The sequence below is a fragment of the Tenebrio molitor genome, chromosome 4 (assembly GCF_963966145.1).
Source record: "Tenebrio molitor chromosome 4, icTenMoli1.1, whole genome shotgun sequence".
NCBI classification, from domain to species: Eukaryota; Metazoa; Arthropoda; class Insecta; order Coleoptera; family Tenebrionidae; genus Tenebrio; species Tenebrio molitor.
This window is the reverse complement of record NC_091049.1, coordinates 8445355-8462439: the sequence shown is the minus strand read 5'-3', so window position 1 is coordinate 8462439 and position 17085 is coordinate 8445355. Positions and strand designations below refer to the sequence as shown.

Genomic DNA, 17085 nt, shown 5'->3' with positions numbered 1-17085 from the left:
TTATTCCCTTTTAATTGTTTCTCCAATCAATGTTCTCCTGATTAATGGCTTGTCTAATGATCGAAAAGGAGGAAATTTAAAACTGGTTGAACATTTGGCACTTATTAGCCTTAATTGGTACCTACCTGAACCAGCAATTGCCACATCGGGACCAATTTTGTTTCAATTATTTTTTATGAGGTTGCAAAGGAAGCTTCAGGTATCTAAAAGTTCTATCAAACACAGGACGTTGATGAAGATTGTACAAAAGTAAAAATTTTTGGAGTGCCACAAGGAGACAATTTAGGACCACTCCTAATATATTCTTTATTTAGAAAGTGTACAGTTTAGGACAAATTAAATATAAAGTGCTGATGATGGATAATGGGTTTGATCACTGCCTCCAGCAATAGATTTGTGGTTTCTATTGATGTTTTTGTGCCGTTTTAATTACTTTTTCAATCCATTCATCTTAATATCCCATTTATGTTGCTAAAAAATTATTGCATTTGTCAGGTTTAATTAACAAAATAATAACCTAGAATGGGGTCACCTGGAGAATTTTTGTGCTCGCTGTAATAAAAATTCTAGTGCTCAATAAAAACATTTTACAAAAAAGATGTTCAAAAGACGACTCTTTTGTTGGGTGTACTTGTGTCATCGCCCACAGACAGAAACAGTAAGTTATGATTTAATTGTTCCAATGGTGTAGATGTGCGAATAACGATGGTCTCAGTAGAGACCCTTGCAGAAGTGAAGAGTCGAGTAGTACCTAGCTTGTCAAGGCCTACCAGTTGTGGCGATGACTAATCATCTGCCGACCCAGTAAAAATGGGACACCATTTACTTTCTGAATTAGACTCGATTGCAAGTCAAACAAAGTCAGACACATTGTTGGAAGTGTCTAATGCGTAACCATCATCATTACACATCCTCACCGGTGTGGTAATCCTTATCTGATTACGGATCCCGCCGCGCTAACTGTCAATAAAGAAAGGCGAGCACCGATTGGCGTGTCTTTGAGCAACACCATCCACAGATTGCATTTTTGCTCGTAAAAACCGCCATTACATATGAATATGTCGTGACCGGAGCAATAAATCCGAAGAGTACACCGATTCCTGGGAGGACTTACGCAACAATTTATTATAGAGATCCTCGTTACGGTTACGCTCCAAATAGCTCCCAGTTTGTTTGTGTGCGCGTTTGTGCAACGGTTGCGCCACGCTCTTTGACATTTCGATTTTCGGGGTCCGGTCCTGGCTTCCGCGAGTGGCCTATCGGAAATCGCCGGTCACTAAACCGCGTGAAAGTAAATCTGAACCGTCGTAAAAAACGACATGAACAGCATACGCTTCCTAGGACATTACCACTCGAACAATATTCCGCCGACGGTCATTAAAAGTGATAGTGAGCGCGCTCGGGAAGAATGGATGACGCTTCTTCGATTTTCGCGAAAAACACGGAAAGAAAGTCGAGATTTGTTAAATTCGCATTCCGGCCATTATTGACTGTCGGTCGGCGATTTGGGGAATCTGCGGCGCTCTTGGGGCCTTTCGCTTGGCCCCGGACCAGGAAGCGGTAACGAGCGACACTGACAACAATATAAGTTGGCACCACTGAAACGACGGTTTAATTGTGTCACACGCTGACATGTCTAAGAGGAAAATAAAGAAAAAGCTCTGGACTAACAAAAGAACAGATTCACGAAATTATGAAGGAAAAGAATAATAAAAGAAATGGCCAGAATAAACCTGGTCTAGTTATTTTGGTAAATTATTAATTAATTTAGTTATGTTGGTTGGACGATAAATATCCCCATAGTGCCGAACAATACATGAAGAAAATACAGGTTGGCAACACTAAAACGACAGCTTAATTCTGTCAAACTGTCACATGTGCTTTACAAAAAACTTTCATTTTATAAAAAGAGATTTTAAGGCCTGTGGGGCCTTTCGCTTGGCGCCAGATCAGGGAACGGTAATGACTAATGAGGTAATGAGGGACGGAGTATCGACGCGTAATTGTGGGAAAGTAAATTGGTGCAAGAAGGCGGACGGGGATTAATGGGGGCGGGGGCAGGAATGAGACGGAGGTGGTGACACATTGAAAAAATATCCGACAAACGAATCAGGTGATCCTTGTAGGCTTCTTACGAAGTTGCGGTGAAATCGCGACTCCTTCAAAAAGCGAAAATTATTTTTGAAACCTTCTTCGACAATTCTTGCACACTGACAATTGCTCATGAAAACAGAGTGAATTCAAAAAATATTCTGGCCTGTCAATGTTAACTTATGTAATTCACTAAAGATTTGTCAACAAGAAAATACTCCCTAGGATTTAGGGATATTCGTTACTAGGTTTTCATAAATTTGATTAGGTTGGAGGTTGGAGGCTATGTGGCTTCTGGTGACAAACAAAAGATATCATAACCATGTCATTAATGTAAGGCAGCGAATTCCTTGTAACAGTTGCGAATGGCTAATTTCTCGCTAACTGATAGATGTTTTTTCGTTTCACAATCTAAAGTGGTGTTATTAATTTATTTTGTTAACAGATTTGGTGCGAGTATACTTTAGAGAGAACCATTTTATAATCAAGTACCTATAGTCAAAACAAGCATTTTATTCAATTGTTTCATTTTGATAGTCCAGGAGTTTTTTCGATATGTTATAAAGATCATTCACATTGGATATTGGATTTTCCCTGTCCCTGTCAAATTGTTGTCATGTTGCAAACCTGCGCCTCCTTTCCTAGTAATTTTCACGTTATCGTGTTAGAGCGATTTGACGTCTTTAATTTTGAATGTTAGTTTGACGTGTGAAAAAAAGACAGATTTTTTCACACAATTATATTCCTGTCCTATTCCTGAGGAATTTTACCCTGGCGGAAAGAAAAAAGAAAGTTTTATTAACAGCTAATTTGAAAATTGCATTAATTAAATATAGCCAAGAACTGAAAAATGCCTGTCAAGTTCATTTGTTGACAGTGAATAACATAACCTCTACAGTCTCACCATGACTTTTTCAGCCGGTATTGGCGACGTACTATTGGGGACACGGAAAACTGGGCAGATGTGTCATTCAGTTGTCAAAATTCCTAAACCGTACCTTAGCTACTCATAGCCAAGCTTAAGTTAATTTGACAGTTTTTTTGAAAATATCAATCATAATGACGGTAAAGGTGCATTTACATTGACACTTTTTGAAATGACAATAGCAGACTGCCCAGGATTCCATGTCCCTCATTGTACATTCATTATTGAAGTAAAAATCACACTGCCAAAAAATTAAATAATTCGACCTTGACCAGGAAAATCCAACGAATGAACTTTGCCTCTGAATTTAAAAGAAGAAGCCCAAGTCCTTGCATCATCTGCATTATATTCATTTATTATTTTTGCTTCATCCGACGTACTCGACAGACTTATTTAGTTCTAAATGTCATTCTATGCAGATCTTTGTAAAATAGATACAGTTGGTTGCAAAAAAAAAAACGGGGACTGTCAGAATAAAATTGACACATTTTTGCAATTTTTCCATAGTGTAAAACCTTCTTACGAGAGATAGGTTAGAATTAACGTCAAAATTCAATGACATTTTTAAAAATCACTTGCAACCAACTGTAGGTACCAACTTTTAAAACTATTCTAAAAAAAAACTGTTTCAAATACATTACGAATATGTAATTTGGGAAGACAATGTAAAGGTATTGTGTATGTGGAAAAAAATAGAAAAGCTTGTGAAAAAAGAAGAAAGAGACTAAATGTAATTTGCAAATAAAGGAAAAGCTCTTGACTGATAAAAGTACCGGGTACACTCATTTAAGAAAAAAAGTTAAAAACAGCAAAGAATAATGAAAGAAATTAAGAGAACAAATCAGTTTTAGTAATTCCGTGGAGCTAAAGGCAACGTTCACGCATCAAAGACATCAAAGTTCTGTTGGATAAATAATAAATATCCCCATTATTCTAGGTGGTAACCGAAGACGATGCAAGTTGGCACGACTGAAATAGGAGTTTCACTGTGTCACACTAACGCATGTACTTTACAGTCCAAATTGCACATGATAATACAGAAAAAGTTCATGACTACAAAACTATTGACTTCACGGAGTTAAAAAAAGAAACTAAAGAAAAAGAGTAGTGAACGAAATGACGAGAATGAATCTGTTTTAGTTATTCTGTAGGGCTAATTACACCAACGTTTGTGAAACCTGTTCACACTTCGAAGATTCACCATTTGTTGAGTTAGGTATATCCTTTTTTCCTTTTTCGTATAAATGTGCATCTAAGCAATCCATGAAAATCTGATTTTCTGTTGGTATTAAAACTAACTTGGAACTTTGACTTTCAAAGTTGCTTACACTGTGCGTACATACAGGGTGAATTTGAAATGCATCACAATATCTAAACCATAGTATCTTCAATAAGTGAATAAACCGAAAATATGGTTAAACATTTTAAATTCATAAAGTCATATTTAACTTAATTCCATTCTCAACGAGACGCTTCTGAAAGCTCTAAAAAAACGCAAAAACGCTTTATAAAATGAGTGACAAAACCTTACTATGAATGAAATAGCCGAAAAACACTAAATACACAGTCGCAAAAACGTGTGAGATTAAGAGTGAAAACCAAGTGAGAGGAAAAGTCAAGCAAAAACCATAACTAAACAGTACCTACCGTACTTACAATTAGAAACATTGTTCAAAATGTGGGCTGTCATTTCTAATGCCCTTCGATGTAGATTGTCCCGAATCGCGGATTTATGCCGTGGAATATGGATCAAAAAATCAGGTTGATCGACGCACATGAGAATCACCCACTCACAAAACTCTTGCCGGCGAATGCAATCGTTTGGTTGCAATGCTTGTACCCGCTGAACATGATAGGGCTGCAACCCTTGCTCGTTAAGAGTGCGACATACCACAAACTGAGAAACCTGAAAATCACGAACTATACAGGGCAAGTCACGTAAGGCTTATTTCTGAATTTATTTTGTACGCAACCAAAAACACTAATGACGCTGACTACTTGATACCATTTATAATGTGATTTAATTTAGTAATCAACGTAGGTATGTAATTTGGGTAAAAATGTCACAATGACGTTTTCCTGTTCTGATTAATGAAATCAAAAATTAAATTCGTCAACTGTCATTTTGACATTTTTAGCCAAATTACATACCTACGTGGATTACTAAATAAAATCACATTATAAATGGTATCAAGTGGTCAGCGTAATTAGTATTCTTGGTTGCGTACAAAATAAATTCAGAAATAAACCGTATGTGACTTGCCCTGTATAACTGCCGGATACTTGTTGATGGGTTTTCTTCCACGGTTTCTAGAATTTGGAGTTCGAGGTCTAACACACGTGGCGTACACTCTTGGCCCCTGTCCACGCTTCTCGGTCGAAAAGTACCATTTTCCCGTAGACAGCAGCCAGAAATGTTCGCGAATGCAACACCATCTATACAAACACAAAGTACTTATTGGTCATTTCACTGTTGGTACAATTTTTCATGATAATGACACTGAGATGCAAAATTGGAAGCAAACAGTAGCCGAAGGTCGCACTGAACGCAACTAATGTGCACGCGGTACTAGCACCCGCGTAACAAAACTTTTTGCACCTTTTTTGGAAATATTTTCTTTTCATCTCACATCCTTGACAGATAAACATTACTCTACACAAAACTTTCTAAAATACTAGCATTTACAACTATCATAAAAATCCATTAAAAATAAAGTAAAAAGAATTTTGAAAGAAAATGAAAAAGTTTATCTAGAAAAAAAAAACAATGGAGACTAGGTACATATAGACAAAACTACTTTTTGTATTTTGTATTTCAATACTGCTGATACCGACCTGAAAGAAAAAAAGAAACAAAGAAGAAAAAAATGTTTATCTATGTCAATACACAAGTATTTTACGCACGTCAAAATAAAATGTATAGGGGAGGAAAAAAATCAATTCTATTATTAAAATAATCAATAAAAAAACAAAATTCATTCAGTTATTAACATAAGTTTAGAGGGAGATAAAAAATGCCATTATTTTTGTTAAGTGCAACTTAATGATAATGAAATCAGCAATCATCAGACTTGTTATTTAAATATTCTTCACTGGAATAAAATGCCTTATTTATTACAAAAATGTCTACTCTATGTAATACTCCTAATATTTTTACAGATAAAGCTTTAAAATGATTAGCTAATTACCGTGAGATCATTTAAATTTATAATTAAAGTAGGCTATGACTTTTAAATTAGATTGGCAACACTGCCGAGAACTTGAATTGTTAAAGCGATGAAACGGCGAATTAACAGTCGTGTCCAAGCCGGGAGAGAACACTTTGAACATTTTCTATGATTGTCAATAAAACTGTATTATTTTCTAGTGTTTCTTTTAAATTAAAACGATTGAACATGAGAGCCCTCTAAAGGTCGAAATGTTTACATGACCTCTAATTTACACAGCGACTCAATTGGCAGGATTCTCAGTCGTAAAAAAAACCGCCTACTTTATTTATACATACATTTAAAATAATGATCTCACGGTATTTTCATTAAATAATTTTATGCAAAGATAAGTAGTAGCATCTTTGAATTTAATGAGCCGTAAATTTTTAAGACATAGTTCTGGTGTTCTCGTGTTCCAGTTATGATAATCACTTAATTTTGGATACAGCTGAGGATCATTAAATATAGGGTGTCTCAGCTAGGACTTTCGAGCCTAATATCTCGGTTGTTTGCCAACGGATTTTTATGAAATTTAAAATACAGATATTTTAGACGGTGAAGGTTCAATTAGTACTAATAAAATTACTTCAAGTTAAAAATGTAATTTTTTGTCCGACACTGTCAAAATTTGAGAATTTTCTCCTGTGTGAGCGGATTTTGATAAATGTCACAACTTGTTAAAATGAAACGTCAAGCTAATTTTAAAGATTCTAAGCGATTTGGAGCCTTTAAGGGGCTCGTCGAACAAAAAAATGTTGTATTCAACTCGTCCTTGTGTAAATTGGGCCTTTTTTGGCACTCGTAGGCCTTTAAAACGCTCGTTTCACTCGCGTTTTAAACTGGCCCACTCATGCCAAAAAAAGTCCAATTTACACACGAACTCGTTAAATAAACTACTATTTAACACATGCTTCCTTTATTGAAAATTAAGCGCAATTATTATTAGATTTCTCGTGAAACACTATCCAAATGTATGCTTTATAAAATTTAAGGTTCAGAGAGTCGTCAATTTATTTGAAGACACGTGAACTAAATTACCTTGCTAAAATATCCCGATCGTGTTTTAGTCTTTTATGGAAGAATTAAAACATCCAGTATAATAAATTACCTCCAAATGTTGTCTTTAACTTTGTAAGTGTTTCTAAGGTTAGAAAGATGAACGTCAAATATGCCACCTGCGTTTGTGCGAAAAGGGATGACCAAAATTCTGCAAAATGGTGCGTTTATTTCATACGCGTCTACGTTTTTGCATCTGCAGCCATGTTTAACGCAGTTTTTTCTTGCAAACCAGACGTCTTTCAAGGACCTTACAGCATTTTTTATAGACGATCGATTTTTTGATAAAAACATTAAGTGATTCAACATTTTAAAAATCCATGTAAAAATTACGTTTTTAAGACTTGGGTTATTGCATTAATGGGATTTTACTCTTTACCGTCTAAAATATCTGCATTTTAAATTTCACAAAAATTCGCTGGAAAATAAGTGAGATATTAGGCTCGAAAGTCTTAGCTGAGACATCCTGTATATACCGGGTGATCAAGAATAAGTGAATCTGTTGGTAAAATAAAAATTTAAATGATTTTGGTACCACTGTAATCTAAACGGTTGTCAGCTTTGACAGTGTTGACAGGCAAATATAACCTGTTCACGTTGGATTGAACATCAGTGGTGCAAATCGCACACATTTGGCATTATATAAGTTTCATATAAGTTGTCATAGTAACAGGTCAGTCATTTGCACCACTGATGTTCAATCCAACGTGAACAGATATTATTCTTTTGAATTTTAAAATATCCATTCCGTGAGACAGAATGTCCCTAGATTCAAATTTCGTATTCTAAACGGTAGCTTACTATTATTTCTTGAATGAAACATAAAACAAAAACTACGCTCAAAAGAAGCTAAAAGAGTGAATCCGTTTTAGTTATTCTGTGGGGCAATATGCAAGCATGTTTATATGGCGTTCACGATTGTTTTAAACACGCAGGAGACCACGATATTTTTTGTTAGATTGGCGTCAGGTCCTGTCATATGACGTTTCGTTATTAAATATTGGTCTTGTTGTCAATTGCCTAATTGATTCAGTGTACTTCAATTATAACCTAAAATAGATTTATTATGCCAAATCACAATATTGCCAACTAAAATGTCAGATTTTCATAGACAGTCCGAATTTGAAACAATCGTGAACGGATAATATAAACCACGTTCACATATCCAAGACCCCCAATTATCGAGTCAAACAATATTCCCATAATATTATGTGGCAACTGAAAACAATACAAGTTGGCACCACTGAAACGACAGTTTAATTTTGTCATGTGCTTCAGACAAAGTTCATTTCAACATGATGCTATAAATAGAAATCTGCGAAAGAAAAAATAAACATCGACTTGATTCAAAAATATGTACAGTCGGTTGCAAAAAGATAGAGTAGGTACATCAAATTTTCTACAGTTTAATTAATCCTTCGTGTTGGCAATTTTGATGTTACCGAGGCAAGCAAAATGTCAAAATTTCTCATTCCTTACGTCAGACATAATGACATTTCTTGTATCAGACATAACCTATTTGAAAAAGCATGCCATTAAAAGTGAGAAAAGCCTGATTTACATGTGTTAAAAGTAGGAAAATTCAGTGCTCTTGATTTTTATGATGTACTCGATTGTTTTTGCAACCGACTGGTATAACCAAAATTTTCATTTTCTCCTACAGATCAAAATTCGGCGTCTATTGTCGATGGAAATTACGGTATTGTAGATCTTTGAACAAGGTATACAGTCGCGAACAATAAATTTTGTTCGTCAATGTCGTTTGACGCAATCAAAAATGCTCTATTGTAAAACGGTCGTAAATATCATAACCTATCATGTTGTATGACATTAACTGTCATTTTTTTGACACTTTGACAATCTAACCAATTTTGAAATGACATTGACGACGAAAATTTATTGCTCCCTACTGTGCCTACAAGTCACAAAATTTGTAATTTTTGATAAAACACTGAGTAGATCTGATTTTTTCAGTGTACAAGAGTCAAGAAAAATTTGCTTCTAAAAGTGAAAACTGTCTTTCCATTTGACAGCCGTGTCGGACAGTACTGTTTTTAATTAGCAATTAAAGAAACGTCTTGGCCGCAAGCGTATCTAATAATAATATGTGGAGAGACTAATTACGTAACAGCGAGCGTAGAAAAGAACGCCATTTTTGATCGATCGTTATTTACATACGGAAAAAACTCGAGTTGGCAGTGAAAAACTCTGCGATGATCGATGGCTCACCTATGACTTTTCTCCATCCCAAAATGGCGTTACGCAAGCCAAAATGGTGTCCGAAACGCTATGAGGAAACCGCGGTGTTCCCGCGACGGCGTTCGAAACTGAAAGCGGGCCCGACAGAGATGGACTCATCTACTCCGTGAAAGTACGAAATCCTCCACGAACATCTGACCTATTGCCTTCAGCTTTTGTGTGGTTTACCGTTTACCAACAATTCACAAACTCTTGTCCGCGCTCGCACGGTCAATAGAAACCCCCGTTCGCTAATTATTGACGAAACCGCTTACGCAACCGTCCCCGGGCCCACATCCGCCGATACGGCCCATCCACCGCCATTGTCATGCACGCCGGGTGCGAGAAATCCGCGGTGCATCCGAGAAAAAACCGGCGAAAGCGACGGGACGAGAGGCGGCGCTGACGTCACGCAGACCCGCGGGTCAACGGTCCCGCTCGCGGAATTTTCTTTCGGGATCGCGCTGGCCTGGAGCTGTCAAAAATGACAGTTCGCGGCATACCGCGACCGGGAGATTCTCGCACGCCGCCCGTGTGAACGCCTCTTAATGATGAAATTCCGGCTTTCTACACTTGTTTCTTATCGACGACCTGACTTATCCAGGTTAAAAATGATGATATCATTCGTGCAAATTGAATGCACTCGCTTCCATGGCCTTCTTCGAACAACACTACCTGCAGGATTTTACCGAACTAGCAGGCGACGCGTGATGTTCATATGTTATCTATTGCGGAATCGGGCGACTAGATTTATCTGATTTTAATGTATGGTAATTAGCTTTCTTTTGTTATCTCGGCCGCCATGTTTAATTACGAGCGGTATTTTCTTTTTACTCTAATTTTATGCTTGCGTCCGATCCAAGCCAACCTTGCGACTGGAATTATTTATAGATTAATCTTATTTTAGTATTACGTTCATCTACTCCCTCATTCAAGAACGTTAATTCATAACTTTCTGTTTGATGTAATTTAATGACGGTTTTATTTTAATTAGTGTATTCATCGTGCATAGGTGATTTTGCTTGTTTTTTATTAAGAAAAAACGGAACGAAGTGAAAGAGATGAAACGAGTGACGTAGACGGTCATTTGTTCGATAAATGGTTAATTAAATTGTTTTACCAAAGGCCACGCGGATTGGGCACCAAGCCTGTAATTAAGTTTTATGAAATTTGCCAAATGTAAATTAGAAAGGTCAAAAAAATTAATTTGTAATTATAACCATTATTGTTGGGTGATGGTAATTTGGTAAACGTTTAGTGTAAGTAAGTAGGGCAAAAAAACAAATTACTTTTGATTGGGCTGAAAATATAAGAAAATTATTTAAAATCAAAAATACCGTTGACACATTTTAGAAGAAAAATTATGAACAATTGAGAAATAAATGATGAAAGTACTTGATAAGTTACGTTTTCATCGTCCATATACTGGATGATGTAAAAACTTATATTGTTTCTTTTGTTTACACATTTTCAAAATGTTTTCTTCTTTTCTTTACAAAAACGCTGTAACTCATATTTTTTAAAAGATCTGAATAAAAAATATTCGTCTAAACCAAATTCGAATTAGAATTTTTTGTTTGGTATTCAACGTAGATTCACGTGACACAAATATTCTGCGCATTTTTAATACACCCTGTGTATTGAAAAATCTACAAATTTTCATGTTACATTTTAAATTTCTTGTATTTATTAGACCCCTTCTTTTTTTAAATTTTGTAAATGTTTTGTCTTTTATTAGAAATACATATTGTGTTTGAAAAATAAATCTCAATACAAAATAATACAATTAATAAATTCATTGTTTTGACTTTTTGGAATAGTTTTCAAAAAACTGTAAAGAAAGATGTTTCCTTCGAAAAAGAATTTATACGTAATTTTTCGAATATTCTGACCGAATTCTCAGCAAATAGCAACATTTTTTAATTTTGAAATTTTCAATTTTAGCAAATTGGTGCCAAAAAAATTATACTTAAAAAATTGTACCTTCAATAAACAGAAAAAGTTTTTTTTTTGGAGTGGCGAATTAAAGAGACAATTTTGACACTCTTTTTTTGAAAAAACTGAAAATGAAATTGTAAAATATTTGGCTCTAAAATTTTTTGATTGTTTCGAAACGAAACGAAACGACTCCACAAAAGAATTCAGCAGAAATTCACGTAGCACCATTTTGAAAATTTACCAATCTGTATGCACGCCCATCGCTGCAAAACCATCTAGAAAAAGAAAGTAGGATTTTCTGAATTATTAAAACCGACAACCTTGTAATAAGACATTTTTATTAACACTCTGTCATCCTACTCATACTTTCACAAAATCGCCAATATGTTACGAATCGGTCACGTCAAACAACAAGTTGACGTCACGCCCGACAAAACCTGACAAATAGATCAAATCGAACCCGTGCCCTGCCAAGAATGTGACTAGTCACTCCGCCCCTAGCTCTGATCGATTTCATCCAAAAATCACCCCCGCGGCTACGAGCACGAGATGGCGCCCGCAGCGCACCATCACCAATTACTGTTGCAACCGTCAGAGACAAAAGATCATTTTATTCGTTACATTTCGCAACGGCCACTTAATAACAAAATCCCAATTACACGAGTTGCCACAATTGGGTTCCCATCACAGTTGCATCTCCCGCCGGTAGATCGCTCTTTGTTGCGACACCGGGGAAATCCAGAGCGGCCATTGTTGCAACGTTCCCGTCCCCTTTCCTAATTGGACCGCTTGATTCTCATTGAAATCAGGACCGATTCGTTATTTATTCCGTTTAGATGCTAATGTGCGAATTTCGGTTTCGCTCTGACACAGATACGCAAGGTCAATGTGAACGGGGCCTAAGACGGCTTAAGGCGCATCTGCCGCAACGAGCACGTTTTTCGCACGTTGGACAAACGAAGCGGAGTTGCGAAAGGAGTTGCCCAAAAAACGCAATTTTCGACGCGATCACAACACATCTTTTCGGACCAGTTTCAAGGTCAACACGGAGGAAAATTGAGACATAATGTTTAAGTTGGCTATTAACAAGTTTGTGACAGTTCTGCTGGAATTTTGATTTCCGACGACTAGATCGTAATTGGGACACTTAAGTTAATTTATTGTAATCGATGCCGATCGGTGTTTAAGTCAATATTTGATTTAAGTCGAATGCCAGAACAGTGGGGGACAATTTCTATTGACATTTTTTAATTGTCTGCTTGAATAAATAATGTAAAGAAAAGTGACGAGGAAAATGGTTTGTAAATATGTTAAACCAACTAGGTTGGACAAGAATTTCTCCAAAACCATAACGTTTCATCACTTTATCTACAAAAATGTACCGTGCGTTCATTTAAATCAATCCTCGAAGTTCCCGTTGAAGAGTCGATTGTGAACGCACCACTCGTGTAAAAACATAAGATTTAAACAGCTGCTCCGTGATCCATAATCCGTAGTGCGTTCACAATCGACTCTTCAACGCCAACTTTGAGGTGAAATTTAAATGAACGCACGATACAAAAATTACATTATCACATTTTTTTTTTATTATTGTAAAACTGCAGACATGAGAATTATTCAATTAGAATATTGCAAAATGTCACTTGGCTAATAATTCTTCATTAGTTGTTGCTAAACTAGTGAATTTACGTGAAACGCAAGATTTTTTTTTATTTATTGATTAAACTGGTCTCGCACAAGCTGAGCATCATTCGGTGGATTTATGATTACAACAAGTTTTCATTCGAAAACATCGAACAGATGTTACTACCGAAAGAAGTAAAAACAAGAAAAGAATTTGGCAACAACACCAAAAACTTGTGTTTCCTTTGAGAAATTCCTTCCTGAACAATTGACACACAACTGGGACGTCGCGATTGTTATCTGCACAAAAGTACATGTCACGTGACGAGAAGAACATGACAAGCCATAATAAATCACTTCCGGTCGAAGAGGAATCCATCTTCAATTCTCACCGCGAAAAAAAAATGGTGTGAATTGTCCGAATTGGCTGTACGAAATGTCAAACAAAGCAGCGCCCTCTCACAATGACATAACAATTTTTAAAAAATCTTCCGCTTATCGTATATGGAAGTTGACCGGTCCGCCATGTTTTTTTGTAACGTGTAATACTTTTGAGCGTGGCCATCTGTTGCGACATGATAATACAGATTTGAATGTCAAATTATATAAAAAAACAAATTCGATTGACAAAACAAATCGATCGGCGAGCGAATCCGGGGCACGGATTAAAAGCGAATTTGCGGAAAAATGGAATCGAGGACGTCCATCTTCACACAAATCGAAGACGTCGACCTGTTACGGTGAACACTGCGAAGAATAAATTAAATAATTCATAGTGTGTACTTTTGACTTTTTAACTTTAAATTAGACCTTATTGAAACATAGTAAAAGTAATTTTTCTTTATAAAGTGAATGTAAAAGCTCCTATGACGGTGTGCAGCGTGAATCTTCAGTGGCAGTGGGGGCGCTATCTATTTAAACTATGTGGGATAAATCGTATTCATCATTTGATCATAGTTTAGTGGTTTATGAAGATGAAACCATTCGTGGTACGTACAAGTTATACAATTATTTTATACGCAAATACCATCGGTGCTTGGCTTTTCCACGGCGCGTTTTTCTCGACGATCTAGTGACCGTCGAAAATTGTGCGTTGACGGCCTAAACGTCTTATATGACAGACCGCTGTCAAAACACCATTTCGCGAACGTGATTGTTTTTGCCCAAAAATGTATCTTTTTTTTTCGTGTAGTTTTTGTATTTCGGGAAAATATTTCTTCGCGTAATTGTTTTTTATTCAAAATTTGACAGTCAAAATTTTTTGTGTAGTTTTTGTATCGGTGGCTAAAATTTTTGCCAATCCAGTAGGTTCCTGTCGACATTTTGTGATGTTTTCGCACGATTTCTATCCAATTGTGTAACATGGTCACGCAGATGAGCGTGTGAACGGGTCTTAAGCCTGTAATTAATTCGATTACTTCTTGCAGATTTAGTTTAAAAAGCTTAGATTAGATGGCGTTTTTCACAGCAATTGGAAAAGTAAGTTGTGAGTCCCCGAGCTTTTGGGAATCCCCGACTACCACCCTAACATGTCACTGGACTAATTTTTTGTTTGTTTAAAAATTTCTTTTAAAATTTGTTTGCGTGGCCCACAATCCCGCGTCCCACTTCGACCCGTGACTTTCCATCGATAAAAATTGAAAAGGTCTGGGTCTGGGTCACGGTTTTTTGTTTTTCTGCGAACTGCATCGAGCAGAGGCGGTCGAAGAAAGTTGCTCACGTGACCCGATTTCTTGCAGTTGTTGACCACTCTGGTAGCTTTGGGCAGCGCCAGGCCCGAGGCCGGCTACAGCTACAGCCCCCCGTCTAGCTCGTACGGCGCGCCCTCGGGAGGCGGCGGCGGCTTCGGCGGCGGCACCGGCCTCGGCGGAGGCTTCGGCGGCGGACACGGAGGAGGCGGAGGTACGTCCAGCGGGTGTCGTCGATCCCGACTAATCAGTTTTGCGCAGGTGGCGGCTTCGGCGGCGGATTCGGAGGAGGCTTCGGCGGAGGCGCCGGAGGAGGTTTCGGCGGCGGCGGCGGCGGAGGTTTCGGAGGAGGTAAGTCGCGACGCAAGTGGGCGAGCGTGTCTGACCGGTCGTTGCAGGTGCCGGCGGCGGCGGCGGATTCGGAGGCGGATTCGGCGGCGGCTTCGGCGGAGGCACCACCGTCCAGAAACACATCTACGTGCACGTGCCACCACCAGAGCCTGAAGAGTTCAGGCCCCAGAGACCCATCCAAGTGGGACAGGCCCAGAAGCACTACAAGATCATCTTCATCAAGGCCCCAAGCGCCCCAACTCCCACCGCCCCCGTTATTCCTCTCCAACCCCAAAACGAAGAGAAGACTTTGGTCTACGTTTTGGTCAAGAAGCCCGAAGACGCCCCCGAGATCAACATTCCCACCCCCGCCCCCACGCAGCCCAGCAAACCGGAAGTCTACTTCATCAGATACAAGACTCAGGTAATGGGGTCGAGTGAAAGAATGAGATGATGTCACAATTAGGTTTAGTGCACTTTCATATTGGAGATCTTCTTCGGAAGGTTTCTCTAATCATCTGTTAAACGGGTGAAAGTACAATAAAGATGCACACGATGACGCTTTCTTCGTGCCGTACCGTTGACACACATGTAAAAGTGAAACTACTCTGTTTGCAGAAGGCAGCCGGAGGCGGCGGCGGAATCGGCGGAGGCATCGGCGGCGGCATCGGTGGCGGAATCGGCGGAGGCATCGGCGGAGGTATCGGCGGAGGTAAACACCCTATCAACCTCGCACCTTCCCTCTTACATCTTCTGATTTAGGTCTCGGAGACGGAGGTCTTGGCGGCGGTATCGGCGGCGGCCACGGAGGCGGCATCGGCGGAGGAATTGGAGGAGGAATCGGTGGCGGCATTGGCGGAGGCCATGGAGGCGGCATCGGCGGCGGTATTGGCGGAGGTCATGGAGGCGGTTCCGGTGGCGGTATCTCCTCTAGCTACGGCCCTCCTGGCAAGTCTGGTCCATACTAAGATACTCAGTTACCTCGGTGGCGTCGTCGGGGCCTGGTGACGTCACCAACAACGGTCGCCTGGTCCGCCATTTTTCTACTTCGAAAAAACGGACGGGGTTTTTGATTGTGATGCGGAAGTGCGGGTGGAGTTTCTCAAATCCGCCGTTTTAAGACTTAGTTCGCCGTATTTGCTTCTTCACCTTCAGGAGGATTTGAAGATTTCATTCGTTACTTCCGTATTTCTTTGTAAATATCGTGCAATGTGTTATTTTATATTTTTGTATATTAATTGTAATTTGAATACGGTGACAAATAAATGTATTTTTTTAAAAAAAGACCACTTTCATTCAATCCAATCTAGCAACTCTCAAATACAACATGGCTGACATCTCAACAATTTTTATCCTAGACAATCTAGTAGCTGGGAAAATACGCAACATGGCCGACATTTCACTCCTTATGAAACGAAAATCTTCCAGCTACTTGATAATTTAGAAATCGTGTTGTTGCATAAATATCGATAATAATGGCAACGCTAATAATTGACAAACACAGACATAAATGCTTGGCAAATCGATTTTCTCTTGCCCAACAACATGGTGTAAACTCGTATTGGTAAAAAAAAAACCGCTTGAACTATTCTAGCTACAATGGGAGTGGCCATCTTGAAACAACTGTATAATACACAATAAATAAAAAATAAAATGGTCATGTTTTGGAAGTTTGATAAACAAAATAAATTCGGTATCTTTCTTCAATAAGTTAATCAGTTTTAGTTAACATGCAAAAGGACATTCGCTTCCGTTTTTGTACATAATAATATGTAGATATATGTTAAAAGACTACGTTAAAAGATTAAAAATTATAATATTGATGAAATGAAATAGTTATTTGCATTAGAGTAGGTGCGATAGGTGTATTTTCCAGCGCGACAACTAGGTTTCAGGCACGAGGCGAAGCCGAGTGAATTTTTTTTCTTCCATACTTTAATAATTTGTATTAAAAGATATCAAAATCTTTATTGGGTCAAATAAAAAA

The 17085-nt window shown here is 38.1% G+C and overlaps 1 protein-coding gene and 1 long non-coding RNA gene across 3 annotated transcripts; one reads left to right on the top strand and one right to left on the bottom strand.

Annotated features, from left to right (window-relative positions):
* Positions 1 to 287: 287 nt before the first annotated feature.
* LOC138129636 (uncharacterized) lies at positions 288 to 1932 on the bottom strand. Its single transcript, XR_011159290.1, has 2 exons — positions 533 to 1932; positions 288 to 471 (listed from the first exon to the last, which is right to left on the bottom strand). It is a non-coding gene; the product is annotated as an uncharacterized lncRNA (long non-coding RNA).
* Positions 1933 to 13915: 11983 nt separating this feature from the next.
* Positions 13916 to 16382, top strand: LOC138128625 (uncharacterized). 2 transcript variants are annotated; one of them, XM_069044825.1, is made up of 6 exons: positions 13916 to 14069; positions 14820 to 14982; positions 15030 to 15119; positions 15167 to 15522; positions 15717 to 15810; positions 15861 to 16382. In XM_069044825.1, exons 1-6 carry the CDS (start codon positions 14049 to 14051, stop codon positions 16064 to 16066), a joined length of 930 nt encoding a protein of 309 aa, XP_068900926.1. In that variant the 5' UTR covers positions 13916 to 14048; the 3' UTR covers positions 16067 to 16382. The 2 variants fall into 2 exon arrangements, with proteins under 2 accessions (XP_068900926.1, XP_068900925.1); XM_069044824.1 differs by lacking the exon at positions 13916 to 14069 and adding an exon at positions 14518 to 14559.
* The last annotated feature ends 703 nt before the right edge of the window (positions 16383 to 17085 follow it).

Bases quoted from the DNA above. Each gene is read 5' to 3' on its own strand.
- LOC138128625 (XM_069044824.1), top strand. From the start codon at position 14,533: ATGGCGTTTTTCACAGCAATTGGAAAA. The intron at 15,120-15,166 runs GTAAGTCGCGAC...CGGTCGTTGCAG, and splicing joins CGGCGGAGGTTTCGGAGGAG to GTGCCGGCGGCGGCGGCGGA. The intron at 15,523-15,716 runs GTAATGGGGTCG...CTCTGTTTGCAG, and splicing joins TCATCAGATACAAGACTCAG to AAGGCAGCCGGAGGCGGCGG.